This window comes from Oncorhynchus mykiss, chromosome 13 (genome assembly GCF_057628025.1).
Source record: "Oncorhynchus mykiss isolate SJ-2025 chromosome 13, ASM5762802v1, whole genome shotgun sequence".
NCBI classification, from domain to species: domain Eukaryota; kingdom Metazoa; phylum Chordata; class Actinopteri; order Salmoniformes; family Salmonidae; genus Oncorhynchus; species Oncorhynchus mykiss.
The window spans coordinates 45,812,468-45,837,373 of NC_143034.1; the positions used below are offsets into that span (position 1 = coordinate 45,812,468).

The window sequence follows — 24,906 nt, forward strand, 5'->3', positions numbered from 1 at the left end:
CAAAACCACTTGGAACTCGAAACATATGAAGGCAAATCATGACGTTTGTTTTCTTCAGGTTGGAAAGTCAGAGCTCTAGAAAGAAGCCCGAATTCCCGAGTTGGATGATTGATCAAATCGATTTTTCCCAGTCAGACCTAGTTTTTTTTTCGGATTTCCCAGTTGTTTTGAACGCACTAGTCGGAAGTCGGAGATTTCCGAGTTCCCAGTTGGTTTGAACGTGTCACATGTCCCGGATATATGACGTTAGCAGCTGGACGTATGTGCATGCGACGCTGGAAATGTTTGCCAAAGTATATTTCCTCCGTTATAAAGACATTATGTGTAATCATGTTTTCTTTATACTGTGTGAGTCGACAATATGAATCCAGAAAGAACTGCAACTTGATTTAAAGTGCAATGGCTCAGCATGGATTTCTACTCCCTGTTTATATGCACCTTTTCCCGCTACAATGACATCGGATGACAAGTCACATATATGTGTCTTGATTGGTTTCTTGCAGCTGGAAGCAGTCCAAAGCGGAAGTGCTCTTTCCCCAAACAGCAACAACAAAGTTACAATGTATCAATTCGTTCATCAGATTGGCAGTTTCAGAATGTTGTCCATTGTTTTGTCAGGGGCTATTGAAGTTTGATATATATATATATATATATACACACGTTTTATAATGGGAAATAATGGACACCACAGTGCATTATTTTTTAATAAAGATATGTTGACATTATTATGACCATTTATGTGTATACACACAAAGTAGGTATATGCAAAAGGCGATGATATTATGTATGTAATCTTTATTTATGCAACATCATTATGCCCTTTATCCTGCATGAAAGACAACACACAAAAAACTACAAAACAAATCGCAGGTAGGTTACGCTCCTGTCCGAAACTAGGCCTCACATGGCTCCAATGACAACTGGACAGCACAATAGCATATACAGTAGGACTACCAATAAACTGCCATTGCATAGTGTTCTCCTTTATATCACAGTTATTTAAGGTTAATGTTTTGATATCCCATAGCCCAATGATATAGGCAGGGCCTAGGCTAAAGGGAGAAATAGGCTAGGCCTAATTCTATAGAATTCTAAATAATGGCAGAATATTGCCCTGATGAAAAATGCATGTAGGCTATACATCGTCCATGGTTATTATCAAATGTCATTATTTGTGTCCATAATAAAGAAGGCTAATGCTAAAAGCAGTGTTCACAGATAAAGGGGGAACGGTGGAGGGGAGGGCGAACTAGTGAGCGGAGATATAAGAGTTCGGGTTGTTGGCTGGGGCAGTTGTCGAGAGGTAGGCTATTGCAATTGTGTTACAAACCGAAAAAACGATTAAATCCGCCGTCGCAGCTGCCGAAACAACGGTAGCATGGTAGCTTTGGACTGGGGTTTCCAAGACGAGCGCCGATATCTACACGTTACTGTAATTTTAACACCGAATTACTTATCCCCCTGATCGAGTCGGGTAAACCACCGTCCGAGATGGGGAAGGAGGTTAATGGTGTTTCGCGGAGCCGGTTTGAGGTGAGTTTATAATATATGCGATTGATAGATGACAATTATTTTTGATTGGTGTTATGGTGTTTGTTAAACTGCGTCCATGGTTGCGCACCGATGCAGCTTCCGCAGTCAATGTTTGGATTAGGGCAAACATGTTGTTTTCAAGTAACGACAACATCTTGATTTCTTCAATAGCCTACCAGAATGTACAATTATTAAATTGGATTATAGTTTAACAATTTGTTTTATAAAGCATTCATAGGTTAAGGCTGATTTTAAAATTGTGGAGCCTATCCGAGCTTTCTCTTTGTGCCGTCAAAACAAAGACAATGGCACAAACACAGACTTTTAGGCTTCACACTGATACGAAGCCCTACATTTCCCATCGTTTTATAAACATAAAATGTGATATAATATTTGGGCCTACTTCATCCTACTGTGTGACTGAGTTATTTCACAGAGTTGACGAATTGGAATGTTGTCTTTGATCAGCTATGGTTCTGTTGTGTGTAGACTCATGGCCGCTGCTGGTTGATTCTAATACAGATGGGCCATTCGCTCGGCCACGACTCGGCTAGTCCACCACCACACTCTGAATATCAACAGCAAATACAACAATATATCTGTTTTTCAAATCATACAGGCTACAATTTCCCTATAGATGTGTACTTTGATAGAAGTCCCATGTTGTTTTTTATGCAAGCGATCGTTATTCAACGTTGTGGCAAAGTTTGTCCCTTTATACGCAGCGATAAAGAATGCACCAAATGTGAAATATTGCTTTGGATAAATAGTCTAACAAATGCCACTCGTGTGTGTGTGTTCACACCGTGACATTGGCCTGTCTACCATGAGCACTCTGTGTTGTTTAATCCTCATCTAGGCGGCGTAGGATTTGTGGTTTTATTTATTTTTAAAGTGCAACAGCTGACGACTCAGAAGATTCAGGCCGTACGGTCTGGCCTGACAAGCTGACATCTGCGGCAGATACGTGATCTGTAGTTTATTAGCCAATAACAAAGGACTTTAACGGTTTGCAGAGTATAATTGAAATTGTGTTGCATTTATAGGCAGGCCTATTCTTAGTCACGCCCCTGTTTTTTTTATGGATCGACATATTGCATATTGTCAAGAGGCCTAGTGTTTGTACATTGAAACGCTACAGTTAGAGATAAACAATTTTGTGTTGTGCGTATTTAGTTTCCAAAGGGATGAGGTGTGTTGTCTTCAGAAATTCTTAGTGTGAATCAGTCAGTGAGCTCAGTTCATATACCAGTACATGTACTGTAACCAAGGCAAGGCAACACATATCCCTTAAGTCTTGAGCATTTCCAACAGTTTTTCATAGACCAGAGACAAAAATGTTATAAGAGAATGTTAACCCATTGGCTTTGAATTGTGTCTTGTATTCTGAACATTCTATTTCAACGTTTTTTAGACCACACTGTCAGTTATTGAACTAATAGAAAGGCATTCATATCTAGATTTCATATTCAAAGGTTAGAGAACAATTTGTACATTTAACTTATAACTTATCATGATGGGAAAGGATCCAAATTATTTGAAAACTTCCTAAATAGTATGAGTATGATTTAGCCTTATTTCGAAACCATTTGATTTACAGTGCATTCGGAAAGTGTTCAAGACCTCTTGACTTTTTCCACATGTTGTTACGTTACAGCCTTATTCTAAAATGGATGAAATATATATCAACCAACAAACAATACCCAATAATGACAAAGTGAAAACAGGTTTTCAGAAATGTATTTATAATTTATTTTATTAATTTATAAAATCAGCAAAAACAGAAACCTTATTTACACACGTATTCAGGTCCTTTGCTATGTGCCTTGAAATTTAGCTCAGGAGCATCCTGTTTCCAGGATGATTGGAGTCCACCTGTGGTAAATGGACATGATTTGGAAAGGCACACACCTGTCTATATAAGATACCCATAGTTGACAGTGCATGTCAGAGCAAAAACCAAGGCATGAGATAGAAGGAATTGTTCGTAGAGTGCCGAGACAGGATTGTGTCGAGGCACAGATCTGGGGAAGGGTACCAAAACTTTTCGGGAGCATTGAAGGTCTCCAAGAACACGGTGGTCTCCATTCTTAAATGAAAGAAGTTTGGAACCACCAAGACTCTCCCTAGAGCTGGCCGCCAGGCCAAACTGAGCAATCCGGGGAGAAGGGCATTGGTCAGGGAGGTGACCAAGAACCCGATGGTCACTCTGACAGAGCTCCAGAGTTTGTCTGTGGAGATGGGAGAACCTTCCAGAAAGACAACCATCTCTGCAGCACTCCACCAATCAGGCCTTTATGGAAGCCACTCCTCATTAAAAGGCACATCCCACTTGGAGTTTACCAAAAGTTATCTAAAGGACTTTCAGACCATGAGAAACAAGATTATCTGGTCTGATGAAACCAAGATTTAACTCTTTGGACTGAATGCCAAGTGTCACTTCTGGAGCAAACCTGGCACCATCCCTATGGTGAAGCAAGATGGTGCCAGCATCATACTGTGGGGATGTTTTTCAGAGGCAGGGACTGAGACTAGTCAGGATTGAGGGAAAGATGAACTGCGCAAAGTACAGAGATCCTTGATGAAAACCTGCTCCAGAGCGCTCAGGACCTCAGACTGGGGTGAAGGTTCACCTTCCAACAGGACAACAACCTTATGTACACAGCCAACACAACGCAGGAGTGGCTTCGGGACAAGTATCTGAATGTTCTTAAGTGGCCCAGTCAGAGCCCACACTTTAACCCGATCGAACATCTCTGGAGAGACCTGAAAATAGCTGTGCGTCGACGCTCCCCATCCAACTTGACAGAGCTTGAGAGGATCTGCAGAGAAGAATGGGAGAAACTCCCCAAATACAGGTGTGCCAAGCGTCATACCCAAGGAGACTCCAGGCTGTAATCGCTGCCAAAGGTGCTTTAACAAAGTACTGAGTAAAGGATCTGAAAACGTTTTGCTTTGTCATGGGGTAATGTGTGGAGATTGAGGGGGGGAAACAATTGAATATTTTTTTTTAGAATAAGGCTGTAATGTAACAAGATGTGGAGAAAGTCAAGGGGCCTGAATGCTTTCTGAATGCACATAATATGCCTATAATGCAATAGGATATATCACATGAAAGAGTATTTACCATTCAAGAAAAGGTACTTTGTAAAAATGTGTGACATAACATACTCAAACCATAAGGGCAGTTCCACGGTAACGGAATTGTGTAGATTTTTCGCTTAAAATATATGCCCAACAAAAACCATTGATTTCAAAGTTTAACAAGCCTATGCACAAGGAATAGTTTTGAAAGCAATTTACACGGAACCTTTTACAATAACACATTTACTGGAAGAACTGTGCAGATGCAAAGTTTGGTAACAGAATTTCATAAAAATCTCCCTGTGTCAACGTTTTCCAGAAACTCTAAACATCTGCTCCGAATTAAGATTCAACAATGTCTGCAGACAGACTGCGATGTCAGCTATGACCTGAGACATTGACTTTGAAAAATCTCTTTTGATTATTAAACTACAGCAAGTGAAGTGGATTTACACCCAGTAACGGAATTGCGGTAACAGAATTTCGTCATGGGTCCCTGATCTGTACTACACAGAAATGCATAATAATGGATATGCATATCATTCTCTTCATAGTGTTGTATCCTAAATAGGTACACAAAAGGTATAAATATGTAATATCCTCCTCTGCATATTTGGGTATTATTCTACACACGGGCTATTATTTTAATGAGCTCTGCCCCCAGACAAGACCAAATTTGAATGGACCAAATCAAAACCAATCATAGACCTCTGTTTCACAAGCTTGGACATTCAAAGTACAGTACAGCACAATAGAGCTCAGTGAAGGACAGAACAGTAGAGTTCGGTAGAGTATAGTTTACCATTGTAGCCAATTTCAGAAAATCACTTACCAATTGGGGGGGGGGGGGGGGGGGGGTTTAATCACTTAATAATGAATTAACAAAATGGATATCTGTAAAAACAGTAACTTTATTGATAGGTCTACCTTTACTTGTTACTTAAAGATGTGTTGGTTTTTGGTAAAGGAATTTCAAGGCACAGGGCAATGTTTCTTAAACTTACACAAGGCAAAAAAGTTATAGAAAACATGTTTATTAGTTGGCAGGGGTCTTTATTTCCTTAAGCATTGTTGTGTTTTTATGTATTTTTATTACCTTTTTTTTTTAAAGACTTTTTCTGGTAGATGTTTTCTAAGACCCCTTTTCCATCTGTTTGGCCCGAAATCAAAGCCTTTACTCATTCTGAAATGTTTAGGATGGATTTTTTTAAATGTATGTATGTATGTATGTATGCCTTCTCAAAAATATAGTCTTCGCTTTCATTTGACACCAGATTTGATATGCTCATGTGGATTTCACATGTTGGTGCTCATGGGTCCTCTTTACATGGAAATGACCAATAACTACTGTGGCCCTGCAAACGATCACATAATGTTACACCACAAATGAAAAACAACGTAGCCTATACGCCCCAGACCATGAGCATCTGGTTATTTTGGAAATGGCCGTGGATTATTTGACCCGTTGAGTAGTTCTCTGAAAGGCAAGCTTGTCAGAGTGAATTTGCCCCAAAAGCGAAATGCCTGTCCTTTCCTGCTCCCTAAGTGTGGAAGTAAACAGGGATCATAGGACAGGCTTAATGTACTATTGACCCAGTGTGTCTCCTGAATTTGTATTATAAGTTAACAGACAAATCATAGATTCACATTCACAATATACATATATTGGAGGTTAGGCTAATAGCAGACTCATGTTGACTTTGTCAGAAATTTGCTCAAGTCTCTACAATGGATTAAGTATATTCCTGTTTATGCTTGATATCTTTGTCATTACATGGAACACCAGTATGGTTCAGCATTACTGCATTTGACAGGTCCTATTCTGACTACAATACTCCTCCCATGAATCATTTTTAAAATAATATATGCCATTTAGCAGACCAAAGTTATCCAAAGCGTCTTAGCGACAGGCCAACTAAGATATTTGTTCCACTAATTGGTGTTTTTGACCAATCACATCAGATCTTTTCGCGCATCTTTTTCAGAGCTGATAAGATTGATCGAAAGACAAAAAAAAATCTGAATTTAATTGGCCTATCAGAATTGGGCTGTTTGTGTAAATGCAGCCTTAGTCATACAACCAATGTTGTATGGGTGGCCCCAGGAATCAAAGACGAATGCAATTGACTTACCCATTAAGTGCTTCATACTTGGACAAATGTAAGTTTGCTCCTAAATATGGGAACTCTGCAAACTAGAGTAGGATACTATTTTCCATGACATCATCTTTCAGTGTATCGAGGGACTGAATATCTCATGGGTCCTAATTCTCTGTCTGTGGGTGTGTTAAAACACCTCTTCTGTCGTCACTGTTCAGACATTTACAACGTAAACATGGGAAGCAAGAAAACAGTGAGATGATCAGACAGGAAGGAAGCAAGTGACATTTCACACCGGGTTTGATTAGGAGGCAGAAAATGTCACCCTTCCTCTCAATCTCCACCGCACTCACTGTATCACCCCCTTTCTCCCATCAAGCTTTGACGTTGAACCTATCTACTGATGGTGATCGTTTATATGCTGGAGCTTTCCTTGGGGCGGGGCCAGAGAGAATAGAGGAAGTCTAGGCCAGTCCTGCTGTGAGCGACGGAGCCAGAGGAAGTTAACACGCTCTTCTTCATCTCTTCCTCACAGATGTTCTCAAACAGCGACGAGGCCGTCATCAATAAGAAACTGCCCAAGGAGCTGTTGCTACGGTGAGCGAGGGCTTTCCAATGACTCGGCCGTATGCGCACACAGAATATACCATGCCACATGCTCAACGCCATCAGACATCTTAACCTGCCCAAAACACAGCCATGTACACTCATCCATCTGCTCCACACAACACAGCCACTGACCATTTGGGAGGTTACATCGTGACACTTAGCCATGATCCACCTTAGAAACAAAGGGTGACTATACCGGGGCTCTAGTGGTTTGGTCAACATCACCGACCAACTGCCATCTGCCGCTCTCCCTCATGCGCCCCATCCCACTAGCCCCAATTTCCCCTCCCCCAATGCTAAAACTAATTAAACACAGATGGTCTGGGCTATAAAACATTCAAATCAATTAAGCAAAACAAAAAAAGTAAAAGCCCTTGAGCAAACAGAAAATGGAGGCCATAACTCAAGCCTGGGTCTCACCAGCAGAACGGTCTGGGATAGAGGTGCTGACGGTTGGGGGTGTGCTGAAGGTGCGGGGGGCCACAGACTGAGCTCTGATTTACTAGGGCTTTTGGGTTAGGGGCAGGCTTTCCGAGGCCAATTGCAACATTATACTCACCCTAAATCACACTGGGCTGCAGAGTGCCATGTGTTCCATATGAATCCATCACACATACATACCTATTCTTGAAGGGCATAGATGGCAAGGCAGTAATCACACCTTGACTTCTTCCACATTTTGTGTTACAACCTAAATTAAAAAATGGGTAACATTTCAATTTTTTGGTTCACTGGCCTACACACAATACCCAATAATGTCGAAGTGGAATTGTTTATGGAAATGTTTACAAATGTAATATAAATTAAAAGCTGAAATGTCTTTACTCAATAAGTATTCAACCCCTTTGTTATGGCAAGCCTAAATAAGTTCAGGAGTAAAAAAAAATGTCTTAACGAGTGGCGTACGTTGTATGGAAGAATAGTTTTTGAATGACTACCTCATCTCTGTACCCCACACATACAGATAATTGTAAGGTCCCTCAGTCGAGCAGTGAATTTCAAACACAAATTCAACCATAAAGACCAGAGACGTTTTCCAATGCCTCGCAAAGAAGGCTACCTATTGGTAGATGGGCGAAGAATTTAAAAGCATACCTTGAAAATCCATTTGAGCATGGTGAAGTTATTATTTACACTTTGGATGCTGTATCAATTCACCCAGTCGTTACAAAGATACAGGTGACCTTCCTAACTCAGTTGCCAGAGAGGAAGGAAACTGCTCATGAATTTCACCATGAGGCCGGTGGTGACTTTAAAACCATTACATAGTTTAATGGCTGTGATGGGAGAACTGAGGATGGATCAACAGCGTTGTAGTTACTCCACAATACTAACCTAATTGATAGTGAAAAGGAAGCCTGTACAGAATTCAAATATTTGAAAACAATCATGCATCCTGTTTGCAACAAGGCACTAAAGTAATAATGCAAAAAATGTGGCAAAGCAATTAACTTTTTGTCCGTAATACAGTGTTATTTTAGGAGGCCAATACGTTACGGAGTACCACTCTACATATTTTCAAGCATAGTGGTTGCTGCATAATGTTATGGGTATGCTTGCAATCGTTAAGGTCTGGGGAGTTTTTCAGGATAAGACAATTAATGGAATGGAGCTAAGCACAGGCAAAATCCTAGATTAATTCACCTTTCTGCAGGACAATAACCTAAAACGCAATGCCAAATCTACACAGGAGTTGCTTACCAAAAACACAGTTTGACTTAAATCTACTAAAATCTATGGCAATTTAAAGGCAATTCTACCAAATACTAGTTGAGTGTATGTTAACTTCTGACCCACTGGGAATGTGGGTCAGAAGCTGAAATAAGTCATTCTCACTATTATTCTGACATTTTACATTCTTAAAATAAAGTGGTGATCCTAACTGACCTAAAACAGGGAATTTGTACTAGGATTAAATGTAAGGAATTGTGGAAAAAAAACTGTATTTGGCAAAGGTGTATGTTAACTGACAACTTCAACTGTACATGCAGTACCAGTCAAAAGTTGACACACCTACTCATTCCTGGGTTTTTCTTTATTTTTACTATTTTCTACATTGTAGAATAATAGTGAAGATCAAAACTATGAAATAACACATGTAGAAACAAAAAAATGTTTTTTGTTTATTGTGTTATTGGCTTGTTTATTCCATGTGTAACTGTTGTCTGTTTTGCTTTATCTTGGCCAGGTCGCAGTTGTAAATGGGAACTTGTTCTCAACTAGCCTACCTTGTTAAATAAAGGTGAAAAAAAATAAGTTTAAAAACAAAACAACATATTTTTGAGATTCTTTAAAGTAGCCACCCTTTGCCTTGATGACAGCTTTGCACACTCTTGGCATTCTCTCAACCAGCTTCATGAGGTAGTCACCTGGAATGCATTTAAATTATCAGGTGTGCCTTGTTAATTTGTGGAATTTCTTTCCTTAATGTGTTTGAGCCAATCAGTTGTGTTGTGACAAGGTAGGGATGCTATACAGCAGATAGCCCTATTTGGTAAAAGACCAAGTTCGCTTTATGGCAAGAACAGCTCAAATTAACAAAGAGAAACGACAGTCCTCATTACTTTTAAGACATGAAGGTCAGTCAATTTCAAGAACTTTGAAAGTTTCTTCATGTGCAGTCGCAAAAACCATCAAGCGCTATGATGAAACTGGCTCTCATTAGGACCGCCACAGGAAAGGAAGACCCGGAGTGAACTCTGCTGCAGAGGATAAGTTCATTAGAGTTACCAGCATTAGAAATTGCAGCCCAAATAAATGCTTTACAGTGTTCAAGTAACACACATCTCATCATCAACTGTTCAGAAGAGACTGCATGAATCAGGATTTCATGGTTGAATTGCTGCAAAGAAATCACTACTAAAGGACACCAATATTATTATTATTAAGAGCCTTTCTTGGGCCAAGAAACACAAGCAAAGGACATTAGACCAGTGGAAATCTGAGTCCAAATTTGAGATTTTTGGTACCAACCGCTGTGTCTTTGTGAGACACCGAGTAGGTGAACGGATGATCTCTGCGTGTATGGTTCCCACCGTGATGCATGGAGGAGGAGTTGTGTGGGTGCTTTGCTGGTGACACTGCCAGTGATTTATTTAGAATTCAAGGCACACTTAACCAGCATGGCTACCACAGCATTCTGCAGCGATACGCCATCCCATCTGGTTTGCGCTTAGTGGGACTATCATTTGTTTTTCAACAGGACAATGACCCACTATATCTCCAGGCTGTGTAAGGGCTATTTGACCAAGAAGGAGAGTGATGTAGTGCTGCATCAAATGACCTGGTCTCCACAATCACCCGACCTCATCCCAATTGGGATGGTTTGGGATGCGTTGGACCACAGAATGAAGGAAAAGCAGCCAACAAGTGCTCAGAATATGTGGGAAGTCCTTCAAGACTGTTGGAAAAGCATTCCAGGTGAAGCTGGTTGAGAGAATGCCAAGAGTGTGCAAAACTGTCAAGGCAAAGGGTGGCTACTTTGAAGAATCTAAAATAAAAGTGTTAGTTACTACATGATTCCATATGTTATCTTATCATTTTGATGTCTTTACTATTGTTCTACAATGTAGAAAATAGTTCAAACAAAGAAGAAACCTTGAATGAGTAGGTGTGTCCAAACTTTTGACTGGTATTGTACACACACACTGAGTATACCAAACATTAGGAACACCTTAATATTTAGTTGCACCCCCGTTTTCGCCCTCAGAACAGCCTCAATTCGTCGGGGCATGGACTCTACAGTTGTGGCCAAAAGTTTTGAGAATGACACAAATATTAATTTTCACAAAGTCTGCTGCTTCAGTGTCTTTAGATATTTTTTGTCAGATGTTACTATGGAATACTGAAGTATAACTACAAGCATTTCATAAGTGTCAAAAGCTTTGACAATTACATGAAGTTGATGCAAAGAGTCCAAATTTGCAGTGTTGACCCTTCTTTTTCAAGACCTCTGCAATCCGCCCTGGAATACTGTCAATTAACTTCTGTGCCACATCCTGACTGATGGCATTCTTGCATAATCAATGCTTGGAGTTTGTCAGAATTTGTGGGTTTTTTATTTGTCCACCCGCCTCTTGAGGATTGACCACAAGTTCTCAATGGGATTAAGGTCTGGGGAGTTTCCTCGCCATGGACCCAAAATATCAATGTTTTGTTCCCCGAGCCACTTAGTTATCACTTTTGCCTTATGACAAGGTGCTCCATCATGCTGGAAAAGGCATTGTTCGTCACCAAACTGTTCCTGGATGGTTGAGAGAAGTTGCTTTCGGAGGAAGTGTTGGTACTATTCTTTATTCATGGCTGTGTTCTTAGGCAAAATTGCGAGTGAGCCCAGTTCCTTGGCTGAGAAGCAACCCCACACATGTAAGGTCTCAGGATGCTTTACTGTTGGCATGACACAGGACTGATGTTAGCGCTCACCTTGTCTTCTCCAGACAAGCTTGCTTCCGGATGCCCCAAACAGTCGGAAAAGGGATTCATTCGAGAAAATGACTTTAACCCTCAGCAGTCCAATCCCTGTTACCTTTTGCAGAATATCAGTCTGTCCCTGATGTTTTTTGACACCAGGCCATCCTCTTGACACCAGGCCATCCTCCAAAAGTCTTTGCCTCACTGTGCGTGCAGATGCACTCACACCTGCCTGCTGCCATTCCCGAGCAAGCTCTGTACTGGTGGTGCCCCGATCCCGCAGCTGAATCAACTTTAGGAGACGGTCCTGGCGCTTGCTGGACTTTCTTGGGCGCCCTGAAGCCTTCTTCACAACAATTGAACCGCTCTCCTTCAGTGTTCTTGATGATGTGGTAAATTGTTGATTTAGGTGCAATCTTACTGGCAGCAATATCCTTGCCTGTGAAGCCCTTTTTGTGCAAAGCAATGATGACTGCACATGTTTCCTTGCAGGTAACCATGATCAACAGAGGAAGAACAATGATTCCAAGCACCACCCTCCTTTTGAAGCTTCCAGTCTGTTATTTTAACTCCATCAGCATGACAGAGGGATCTCCAGCCTTGTCCTCCTCAACACTCACACCTGTGTTAACGAGAGAATCACTGACATGATGTCAGCTGGTCCTTTTGTGGCAGGGCTGAAATGCAGTGGAAATGTTTTGGGGATTCAGTTAATTTGCATGGAAAAGAGGGACTTTGCAATTAATTGCAATTCATCTGATCACTCTTCATAACATTCTGTAGTATATGCAAATTGCCATCATACAAACTGAGGCAGCAGACTTTGTGAAAATTAATATTTGTGTCATTCTCAAAACTTTTGGCCACGACTGTACAAGGTGTCGAAAGCGTTCCACAGCGATGCTAGCCCATGTTGACTCCAGTCCACAGTTGTCAAGTTGGCTGGATGTCCTTTGGGTTGTGGACCATTGTTGATACACACAGGAAACTGTTGAGCATGAAAAACCCAGCATCGTTTACAGTTCTCGACACAAACCGGTGCTCCTGGCACCTACTGCTGTACTCTGTTCAAAGGCACCTACCTTTTTTGTCTTGCCCATACACCCTCTGAATGGCACACATTCCCAGTTGTCTCAAATCCTTCTTTAACCTGTCTCCTCCCCTTCATCTACACTGATTTGAAGTGGCTTTAACGAGTGACAAATGAGGGATCATAGCTTTCACCTGGATTCACATGGTTAGTCTGTCATGGAAAGAGGTGTTTTTAACATTTTGTGTGTGTTAATGCCCCACAACACAATCTCGCTCTGCAAAAGTAAACATTTATCTAGCCTTCAAGCACAATAACCATAGTAAAGTTAACATAAAGTCACCCACACAATAACACAATCATAAGTGTCATGCTCATCAAACAAAGTGGCAGAGTTCTATATGTAATTATAGGGTAGAACAGGGATTCTGGGTAGAGCCTTGTATACATAGAGGGCTCTGGTTCTGGGTACCAGGGGTTCTGAACCATCCCTGTCTGTGTTCCAGAATCTTCTCCTTTCTGGATGTGGTGACACTCTGTCGCTGTGCCCAGGTCTCACGGGTGAGTTTGTGTTTCTGAAGTGTGTATTTGGTTCAGTGTGAGTGTGTTCAATTGTGTGTTGGACAGAATAGTGAAACCAGTGAAGTTGACCTTGTGCCCATCTCTCCCTCAGTCGTGGAATGTGCTCGCCCTGGACGGCAGTAATTGGCAGAGGATTGACCTTTTCGACTTTCAGAGAGATATTGAGGTCAGGAAGTCTCGCATAAACCATATTTTTCCTCACCTCTTCTCTCTCCTATCCTCTCCATCTCATCCTCACCTGCCATTGATTTTTTTGTTTTGTTTTTTTGTCTGTCTGTCTTGCCATCTTTTATGGAAACAAAGTGGATATTCATGGCTTTGACCTTATAAACACAAACAACGTTGACATTAAACCCACATACCGTGATTATCTAAGATTGAATTCTGGACCTTAGCAGCTGGTTGTCTACCAAAGGAAAGTTTTAATTGACTACTATTGATGTTGTGCGTTCACCACAGTCAATGCCATGTACTGTATGTCAGTCTATTGACCCTGTCACTGCATGGATGACAACAGATGACCATTTAAAGGCATTTGAAATGTATGACTGATGTATTCACACACGTGACACGTTTAGTACATTGCCATAATCAACGATGAACGGCCTGAACGCCAGGTCAAGTATAATCGTGTTTGCCAGACTTGAGTGCCATATGAAGACAGACACTCAACAGGCTCTGTGAAATGGGTTCAAGTCAAGCAGTCAGTGTTTACAAAGATGGTTGAGTTTAGCCTAAACAGGCAGACTCCTACCCTATGCTCCTGCCACATGTATTTTTGCATGTATGTGAAAGTGAAGATGATCCCGGGATGAATCTGGTTTGTGAGAGGTGTTTGTTTGTGTCCGTGTGTTGCAGGGGCGAGTGGTGGAGAACATTTCGAAACGATGTGGGGGATTCCTGAGGAAGTTGAGTCTGCGGGGCTGTCTGGGGGTGGGGGACAGCGCTCTGAGGTGAGGACTGACTAGGAATCTGGACTAGACTGGGCACTCTTGGCACTGAGGAGGGTGAGGGGAGGAGATTGATTGTGGGAGCTGGAGGGCAAGTACACACACTCCAGTGCAAATATGTCTGTTCCTGTTTGTTTTTCAACAGAACCTTCTCCCAGAACTGCAGGAATATTGAGCTGCTTAGTTTAAATGGCTGCACCAAGATTACTGACAGGTATTTGCAGACATTTATGCCTTATTATGTTTGTCTAGTATAATTATGTTTCGCTAATGTACTAAATTGTTACATTATTATACATGTAAGCCTCTTGTCTCTTTCTCTCCCATGCAGCACATGTAATAGCCTCAGTAAGTTCTGTCCCAAGCTCAAGCACTTGGACCTCGCGTCCTGTACCTCAATCACCAACCTGTCACTCAAAGCACTTAGGTGAGGGGTCTCTCTTTCTCCTTCTCTCGTGCACACACACTCATACTGTCAGCATTCCTGGAAAAACCTTGTCACTCACCTTTTGGTGATTGGATTGTAGTCATCCCTCTTCATGCTCCGTGACAGTTTGTTGACTCTAGGACGAATATAAGCCAATCAAAATATCCTGGGACTTTTTTGAGATACAAGGTTTTTCCAAGACTCCGACAATACTCACTCTCTCACACACACACCGGGGAGTCTCCTCAGCAGGAGCAGATGGTTGCATCTGTTGTGCAGGCGTAGGGTGAACAGGTAATTCCGTTATTCAGGGGATGTGCATAAATTTGGGGGCACATTTGTTGTTTTGCCGTCTTTTTATCTAATATCTGTGCCGGGGTCTGACCCATTTTCTTCCCCTGCAGCGAGGGCTGTCCTCTGTTAGAGCAGCTCAACATCTCGTGGTGTGACCAGGTGACTAAGGATGGCATCCAGGCCTTGGTACGATGCTGTCCCGGACTCAAAGGCCTTTTCCTCAAGGGCTGCACACAGGTAGGGCCAGGGCAAAGGGCAACAAACGGGTCCGCTAGAGATGGAACCATTAAAAAGCACAAGGTCTCTACCTCGGTCTAAGAAAGGTGCATTAACAGAAGAAGAGACTGGATGTGTGAGAGGTATTCAGACACCCTTGGGAGGTGAAATGAACAAACGGATCGCATAAGGTTCGTATTGTAGCTAGGAGGATGAAGCGTTAAGATATAGGTAAACTGAAGGGCTGATTGAGGGGAGAGGGGCTTAGCTAGTCTAGATATGAGACCAGGGCTAATGTTTGTATTGCACGCAGTGTTATGGGGATGGTAGATCCAAACAGCAGGTAGGGCATTTAGTTGCAGGAGGGGGTTAGCTAGCTACCTCATTGGTGGGGTTACCTTGGTGCACTGCTAATGGGATTTCAAATGACTCTCTGTCTCTCTCTCTCTCTGTCTCTCTCTGTCTCTGTCTCTCTGTCTCTCTGCCTCTGCCTCTCTCTGCCTCTCTCTCTCTGCCTATTTCTCTCTGCTTCTTTCCGTCTCCACATATTAACTAGTTGGAGGATGAAGCACTGAAGCACATTGGTGCACACTGTCCAGAGCTGGTCACTCTCAACTTACAGACGTGTTCGGTAAGCAAGCACCTCTTTCAGTGTTTAGGTCACATAACAGCAAAACCTGCTGGTCACAGCTCCAAAATAAAGTGAGTGTCTTGCTTGATATTTCAGCACCCATCATGTTTGGGGCTGAATGCTTTGTTGTGGTGGGTTGGGGGCTAGTAACTCCTGAATAGGTTTGTCATTGAGAAATTAGGAATTTGAGAAATGAGGAATCTCTAATAGCTGTTGTGGCCATCCATATGGAAGGTAAATGAGTAATGTCCTGCCTCTCTGCTGTTTTTTTTGTGGACTTCTTTTGTGTACAAGGCTGCTCAGTCAGTCTGCATCCTGCCCTGCAGTAGAGGGACTGGTGTGGACTGAGGCCTGCCCTGCCATCTAACCTACATAACGAATAGCGTGTGAAATCCACCCAGACAACACATTTGTTTCTCTGGCATCCTCTTTATCGGTGTCTCCAAATTCCCTTCCTGTTATGTCTACACCCCAAATGCCTCTCTCTCCCTCCCTCCCTCCCTCCCTCCCTCCCTCCCTCCCTCCCTCCCTCCCTCTTTCATTCCTTGTCTCCTTCTCAATGTCTCCCATCTTTCAACAGCTCCCTCTCTTCTTTTGCCAGACTCACCTCTTTTTCGTCCTCTCTGTCTCTCTCTTTTTACACCTATGCTTTCTCTGTGTGATTCCCCCTCGCAACTTTCTGCAATCTTGTAAGATCAGAACTATAGAGGGAAAAGAGATGAAAATATATCACAAAACAAGATATGATTCTCATTCACCGTTCTGAGGTGGATATTCATAGCCTACGGCATCAGTTATGGTAATATTATGTTAATTTTGTAATAATGGTGTTATAGCTGTTTGATGCTGTGGAAGTTCTGCTAGTTACCTGTGCCTGTTTCCCTCTGAGCAGCAGATCACAGATGAAGGTCTCATTACTATATGCCGGGGCTGTCACCATCTGCAGTCGCTGTGTGTCTCAGGTTGTGCCAACATCACAGACGCCATCCTCCACGCCTTGGGACTGAACTGCCCGCGCCTCAGGTTGGTACTCCCTTTGCTCCTATTCTACCTCCTCACCCCGAACTTTGCTCAAACCCCTCCACACTGGTCTAAGGTGTGTGTGTGTGTGTGTGTCCCCACCAAGCCCGCCTCATCCAACCCACATCCACGCTACCCCCACCCATCCCTGCTTCTATCCCCTGTTCACTCCAAATACCACCAGAAACCCCATACAACCCTTCATACATGAACGACTCAAATACACCCCGCTCTCCTTTCTGGTTAGTGCCCAAGTTAACCCATCTTGTATTTCCTCACACGTCAATACATAGCAGTTCCCCCGACCATAACAGTATGTCCTGTCTCCTTTCAGAATATTAGAGGTGGCTCGCTGCTCTCAGCTCACAGATGTGGGCTTCACTACACTGGCAAGGGTGAGTGTGGAAACTGAAGCAGGTCACACACACCTCTGACATACACTACCGTTCAAAAGTTTGGGGTCACCTAGACATTTCCTTGTTTTTAAAAGAAAATCATTATTTTTTTGTCCATTTAAAATAACATCAAATTGATCAGAAATACAGTGTAGACATTGTTAATGTTGTAAATGACTATTGTAGCTGGAAACTGCTGATTTCTTATGGAATATCTACATAGGTGTACAGCGGCCCATTATCAGCAACCATCACTCCTGTGTTCCAATGACCGGTTGTGTTAGCTAATCCAAGTTTATCATTTTAAAAGGTAAATTGATCATTAGAAAACCCTTTTGCAATCATGTTAGCACAGCTGAAAACTGTTCTGATTGAAGAAGCAATATAACTGGCCTTCTTTAGACAAGTTGAGTATCTGGAGCATCAGCATTTGTGGGTTTGAATACAGGCTCAAAATGGCCAGAAACAAAGAACTTTCTTCAGAAACTCGTCAGTAAATTCTTGTTCTGATAAATTAAGGTTATTCCATGAGAGAAATTGCCAAGAAACTGAAGATCTCGTACAACGATGTGTACTTCTCCCTTCACAGAACAGTGCGAACTGGCTCTAAGCAGAATAGAAAGAGTGGGAGGCCCCAGTGCACAACTGAGCAAGAGGACAAGTACATTAGTGTCTAGTTTGAGAAACGGATGCTTCACAAGTCCTCAACTGGCAGCTTCATTAAATAGTACCCACAAATCACCAGACTCAACGTCAACAGTGAAGAGGCAACTCCGGGTTGCTGGTCTTGTGTCTGTGTTCTTTTGCCCATCTTAATCTTTTCTCTTTATAGGCCAGTCTGAGATATGGCTTTTTCTTTGTAACGCTACCTAGAAGGCCAGCAAACTTTTGAACGGTAGTGTATATGTGCTGTCTTAGTGTTCTTTTTTTTTTGTGGCAGAATTGTCATGAGCTGGAAAAGATGGACCTGGAAGAGTGTGTGCAGGTGAGCTAGCCTGTGCAACACGTACGTTCCCACACACACTAACATACACTGTAGCACATCCACCAGAAGGATACGTTTGTTTATGTCTCTCCCCAGATCACGGACGGCACACTCATCCAGTTGTCCATCCACTGCCCTCGTCTGCAAGTTCTGGTGAGCACTAGCTAATGGCTTCTATCCTAGGAGCTTGTCTCAAACATGCTTTGTTCAATCTAAGGAACCTCTTGAAATTCTACGAAATACATTTCAGAAGAACTTGTTTCTTAGATAATCCACAGTCTCATGGTGTTAATAACAAGACACCCAGTGTGTCGGGTGGCAGTAGTATTGCTGTTCTAAACTGTGTTCCCTTGTTGTTCTCTCTCTCTCTCTCACTCACTCACTCACTCACTCACTCACTCACTCAGAGCCTGTCTCACTGTGAGCTGATTACTGATGATGGCATCAGACATCTGGGCAGCGGGCCCTGTGCCCACGACCGGCTGGAGGTGATCGAGCTGGACAACTGCCCCCTGATCACGGACGCCTCGCTGGAGCACCTGAAGACCTGCCACAGCCTGGACCGCATCGAGCTCTACGACTGCCAGCAGATCACCCGCGCAGGCATTAAGAGACTAAGGGTAGACACTGGTGCTACAGCGTACATTGCTGCTTATGCGTTGTGCACAGACACCCAGACTCGCATAGATTACAGTAGAGGAATTAACATTTCTTAGATGCGGTTGTATAGACCCTTACACCAACACTTGTGTTTTTTATCTCTTTCTCTCCTCCTCTCCAGACCCATCTACCTAACATCAAAGTGCACGCGTATTTCGCCCCAGTCACCCCACCACCCTCGGTCGGGGGGAGTCGCCAGAGATTCTGTCGTTGCTGTATCCTGCTATGATGTGAAGACTGCGCCCCCCCCCAAAAAAAAAAAAATCTGCCCTTCCACCCAACCTGGCTCGGCCTGGTCCGATCCGGCCTCCAGGTATACATGCTGGTGTGCCCCCCCCCCCCCGATTGGAGCTGCAGAGAGAGGGAGAGAGCCCAACCACCACAGGGTCTGGGAAGAACCTTCCCCACGACGTTCCCAAACCCACTCACAACAGCCTTTGTCAAACACACAAATAAACACACACCCACACACACATCACCACAGATGAGCGTCAGTACATTCCCTGCTGTCCCCAGGCCCATGTGCTAAAGACCACCCAGCATTACAGGGAGGATTACATAATAGAACCACTGCTGTTTACAGATTAGGCTCCTGATACACTGTATGGACTACATGAAACTAGGGCTCACTGGATACAAGGTTCCCAATGGACTAGTATGACCTTTTACTGAAGGATCAGGAAGATAGGTTTGGATCAGAAACTCACATCCAATGTGTCTGGGTGTTGGGAGGATAACCAGAAACATGGCTAGAGCTATGAGGATATTGGTTTGGTAGGAATGCCCTCAGAATCTTTCAACGACTGACAAGCTACCTCTAGACATAACTGCTCTTTGTTATCCTCTGGTTCCAGACTGCCCACTCCAAACATATAGCTAGGCCAGTTTTTTTTTTATTACAAAAGACCGGTTTCCATTGGCACTTTGAAGTCAACCCAGGTTGGACTGTCCTTGGTGGGCAAGCTGAAATTGCGTTTCCGCTGCCTCCAAATAGAATAAATGATGTCATGTTGCTATGTAGTCAATATGTGACTGCAGCTGGCTTCGCTAATGTTGCTAACTGGCAAGATGTTGACGAAGTTAAAGCATTGTGAGGGTGAATTTAAATAACTTTAACCCATACTCCTGTCAGTGCTAGCCATACTCGGAGCCATGTATTTAGCTTGCTAACTAGCCAAACGGTTAGCGTTGCCATTCGCAAACCAGGCAACCGGTTTAATATGATGCAACTACGACCTGGCCAGCTACAATTCCTGCTAGCTCATTTTAGCTAGCTACAGTAGCTTGTTTTAACTCTGAAATGCTAGCTAATAATGGTAGCTATCATTTTAGGGCTGACTGTTGTCATAAAGGTTTGTGTAGTGCAAAGATATATGGATCCAGCTGTGGTGGTAATTCGTGTTATGTCTAACTACTGCATTACTGCTTGTCCATGTGCTAGCTGTCAGCTCACACACCCAGATGAGCTAGCTAAACGTTGGGAGCACCCAGCAGTGATTTTTTAATTTACATTTTTTTTTAAAACTGCGTTACCAGTTTGACCAGTTGTGAAACTGGCCTGCTCTGGCTCGAATTTGGGAATTCCATTCGAAACAGTTCTAATTTGGCCCTAATTTTAAGTGCTAGTGGAAAATGGTGTCTTCTACAACCATTAAACTGCCCCCCCCCCCCCCCCCCCCCCCCAAACACACACACTCACAAACATAGTGTAGATGCAGTAGGTGGTAGTTCTTATCTAGACTCAAAGTAGCTGCAAAGTAGCTGCAGCTTAATGCAGGCCTGCTAGGGGATATGCTGAGTTTATCCAGCAAAATTATGACAGAGTCTCTGACTCACCTAATAGTTTACTGCCACATGACTACACACACTTGAACATGCGCGCGCACACACACACACAGCTCAATACCCTTTCCCCCTTCCCCTTTCTCTGTTACAATCAGAAGCTTCATTGTACAAAAAAAAAGAGAGAATGGTGAATATTTTTCTAAAAAGGACACCAATTGAGACTTACACGTGGGGACTTGAGAAGATGCCAAATGTTGCATGTAACAATTCTAGTTTTTTAAATGTAATATATGTAAGTACTGTGGAAATCCAGCCCCGCAGCCAGCTAAACCACACCACAGACCATGGTGTGAAGGAGAGATTTACATCAATGGGTCTCGCACTATGAACTATGTTAAGCCAAACACGTACTGTGTGTGTGTGTGTGTGTGTGTGTGTGTGTGTGTGAGAGAGAATGTTCCGGGGCTATGGGGAGTAGTTTGGACAGTGAACCATTTTGGAGACATAATAAACCAGGCCCCTGGCAAGCTAGTCTTAACAACAGCAAAATATAGAATACAGACACAAACTCATAAAATAAAAAAGATTGACGTCACTGCGAGTTTGTGATGCCAGACAGACCAGGAGAACGGAAAGAAAAAGCAAACCGAAAACAAAGTATCTGTATTTTTATTTTGTTGCTTTTAGTCTTTTTTTTCCCTTGTTGATGAACATTCTTTATGAATGCGAGCTAGCGAACCACACATGGGTAGGAGGAGATGCCCAGTGTTGCTCGCGGCCACCGGGATCTGGTCAGTGACAGTGATGCCCCTTCAACTCCCATGAGGTCTTGCAGGGGAGAGGGTGCCATTGAAGTTGACCCTGCCACCAGCGCAACGCCCCCTCTTTCTGCCTGGATCCAGTGACATGAGAGGAGGAGGGGCCGCTGGGATTGGATAGGAACAAGGAAGTTGTTTAGAATCTTGACCTGGAGTGAGCTGAGCACACAACACTGGCCTGCTGACAGATGTTGGAGTGCAGGGGTATGTGTCCCAAAACGCCACAACTACCACCTTATGAAAAGACTTTGACCCCTGTTCATGAGTATCAAAGCCTTTCATCTGGATCCTTCCTCCTCTCCCACACTTTAACCTTCTCTGTTTTCTGTCTCTCCTCTTCGATTCTCTCTGTTCTGTTTTTCTTTTTGTAGTTGTCTTTGTTTTAGCCTTTTTCTGTTCAAGTTGGTGACTTCTACATCTCGTTCTCACCCCTCGCCACTCTCTTTTCTGTTTGGTGTGTTTTGGGGTGGGGCTGTTTTTGTTTTGCATTCAGTCATGAGTTCAGTGTTAAGTTTGAGCCCTCTTGCAGTCCTTGGTTTTTGGTCTTATGCGGTTTGTGTTCTATTACGAGTTCTTGTTACCTACTGTCCAGAGTGTAGCCTTTGTACAGGGGGAAGGGTTGGACACAGTGCAATTTGTAAAATAAGTTAATGATGAGGATGAACCGGTGTCCATTGTATGTATAATGGATGCTATACAACGTGTTGAATGTGTTTCCATGAAGGTGTTGTCTGGGAACGTGGGGGGTTAGGGCCTAGGTTGTGTGCTGATGTAGCAGAAACAGATTCCTCTCCTGGTGTGCTTTCCCTTTACTTGTTATGCCTTGCTTTGGGGATCCCCTAACACCATGATGCAGCCCAGCCCACTGTAGAAACAAATCTGAGTTGGTACGCCCAATAGGAACGTTTTAATGTTCCCTAAAAATGCATATTTCCTTCTAAGATTCAAACAAACCAACAGGCAAAACATTTAATGATGATTATTTTCTATTTTGTGATTTGTCAGCCAGGGGTAGAAGTGGGAGGGGGATAATACAAACTGAGATGAATCTAGTCTGATCTGTTTTGTTGAATGTGGGTTTATGGGGGATTAGAGAACATACAGGAGCCAAGATGGCAGAGATGCATAATGTACTCTCGTACTACTCACCCTCTGGCTACGTGCAACTGTGCTTCCACTGCTCTGTACGGTCTGAAGTTACTGGAAGGAAAGTCATGGTGAAGCCTGGATCCAGAACACCTGTTTGCCCTCTTCACACAGTTGCTGAGTCACAGGCACCACTTCTACTCGCTTAGTCATACACAGACACACTGAGACACACACGGTACGCACTGACCATTTGCACTCCCATGGTCCTCTCTGAATCATAACTCAGTTGAGAGCGAAGGTATGCAGAGTAGACATGCAAGCCTACACATACACACTATTGACAGCACAGACAACAGGCAAATTCAGACTCGAGCGGTACCTTTTAGAATGTATTCAGTATACAAACACATGAGAACATGTCCATACCGGGTTCTCATAAACTACACAAACTACCCTGTAGAATGTCAAGACGAAACACATGCAAAACAATTATACTGCTTCATTCCACTTTTTTCCCCAGCAGTTTACATGAAAGATGACAGATGACTGAATTCTGGATCGGTCCACTCAGTCCCTATGACTAGGCTGTGTGTTGGAGGGGGTAGGGGAGGAGGGATGGCTGCGTGAACAAGATGGTGGATCTAAAGTGTGTCCTTGGTAGTTTGACACCCGGGGATTACTTTACTTTTTTATTTTTTTTTAATTTACTTTACACAATGACTGTAGTTCATATAAATTAATGTCAATCTTTTTTCCTTTTTTTTTCTTTTCTTTTTTTTTTTTTTACAATTAACTGATTATAAATAAATATGTATGTATGAATAAATATATAACTATATATTATTAAGATTTGCCTGTTTGTTTATTTCTGTAATTGCAGTATGTTGAAGTGTTCATTCATTTTGCTCTGAAATTTTTCCTGGCCTGACTAGGAAAAACTCTTGGCCCCAGTTATAGGCTATATATAGGGACTAGAGTTTTTCCTGGTCAGGTAGTCTCCATTATATTGTAATAGTCCTACATGTTTTCCTGTTACTGTATGTAATGCATGTTGTCCAAACCTTAGCGCAACACTAGAGGGCAGCAATAAGCTACTTTCCCCCAAAAAAGTCTGAGATACCCAACCCTGAGGATTGTGCAGGGTTGGAAGAAGCAGACTGGAACTACGTTACGAGTAGTTAAATGCTCTTTTACTTAATTGATCCACTTTGTAGCTAAATTTAATTCAAACATGTATGTGACCCAAGTCTTCATACTAATGGTGTGTGGGTATCTGATGTCAGTGACGAAATCGCAGAAGAATGATCCTGTTCATTCAATCTGCCCCATTGGGAGTAACCACACTTCTACCCGTCCTACAGTGCCATGACGACCAGCGACTTAGCTTGTGATGTTGTTGGGCTCATAGTGCCACATGGGGGCCATTTTGGCTCCAGTTGTCCCCCTGCTGCTCGAGATATTGTGTTCCTCCTTCTCCTTCCCTCTGGCATGGAGTGGCTTGTTTTTGCCTCCTATCTTGTCATTGGGGGGGACCTTATTTTTAGCTGGCTTACAGACACCTGGGGTATTAGTCTACGAGTGCACAGGAGAGCAGGCAGATTATAAATCGTATGAATGTTCATTGAGGGTGTATTGTTTTCTCCACACAAAGCAATTGACTAATAAGAATGGCTAAGTTTGTAGTCAAGACTCACACTCGGGTAATTGGTCACACTTGTGCCATTCAGGATAATGACATTCTGCACACACTTTAGAGACTAATGTGGCATATGCTTAAATATGACGCATGTGGCAGTCGACAAACAATGCGCACACACACATGCCTCCCCTAAACACACATGCAGGAGATCAAACTGCAGCCCCAGTGTTATATCAGGAAGCGTGTTCCATTGCTCTCTGCGTCTGCACAATCCGCCATGCAGCTGGCACTTGCTGCTGACGTGCTGGAGAAAACTAGGAATAATGCATTTGAATATGATTACTGAGGCTGGGGTAACAATAATAATGTGTAATAATCCTCTCTTGCTCTCTCTCCCCCTCGCTCTCTCTTCTCTCTCTCTCTCCCTCTCTCCTCCATTAAATGGCTTCTGACAGCTTAGCCCAAACTTTGATGAAGGGCTTAGGTGGAATAATGGAATGCATACATACAGACATAGAAATACTGTAATCATATGCAGAAGTGTAGCTCTCTCTGATGTTGTGGCAGACTGCTACCAGCTCTGTGTTTGCGCGCGTGCGCACACACACACACACAGGCTCTCCCTCACTCTTTCACCTATGTGAAAGTAG

The 24,906-nt window shown here is 42.9% G+C and overlaps 1 protein-coding gene across 2 annotated transcripts; it reads left to right on the forward strand.

Moving 5' to 3' along the window:
• The first annotated feature begins 862 nt into the window (after positions 1-862).
• Positions 863-23,464, forward strand: LOC110486240 (F-box/LRR-repeat protein 20). Of its 2 annotated transcripts, none has more exons than XM_036940937.2 (15): positions 863-1,533; positions 7,252-7,313; positions 13,272-13,326; positions 13,439-13,513; positions 14,206-14,300; positions 14,443-14,511; positions 14,629-14,724; positions 15,129-15,255; positions 15,791-15,865; positions 16,758-16,888; positions 17,220-17,280; positions 18,221-18,265; positions 18,362-18,418; positions 18,673-18,885; positions 19,047-23,464. In XM_036940937.2, exons 1-15 carry the CDS (start codon positions 1,492-1,494, stop codon positions 19,152-19,154), a joined length of 1,311 nt encoding a protein of 436 aa, XP_036796832.1. In that variant the 5' UTR covers positions 863-1,491; the 3' UTR covers positions 19,155-23,464. The 2 variants fall into 2 exon arrangements, 1 of the variants encoding a protein (XP_036796832.1); XR_016485925.1 differs by having other exon boundaries at positions 1,224-1,533; positions 17,504-18,265; positions 19,047-19,268.
• The last annotated feature ends 1,442 nt before the right edge of the window (positions 23,465-24,906 follow it).

Bases quoted from the DNA above. Each gene is read 5' to 3' on its own strand.
- LOC110486240 (XM_036940937.2), top strand. From the start codon at position 1,492: ATGGGGAAGGAGGTTAATGGTGTTTCGCGGAGCCGGTTTGAG. The intron at 1,534-7,251 runs GTGAGTTTATAA...TCTTCCTCACAG, and splicing joins TTTCGCGGAGCCGGTTTGAG to ATGTTCTCAAACAGCGACGA. The intron at 14,725-15,128 runs GTGAGGGGTCTC...CTTCCCCTGCAG, and splicing joins CTGTCACTCAAAGCACTTAG to CGAGGGCTGTCCTCTGTTAG.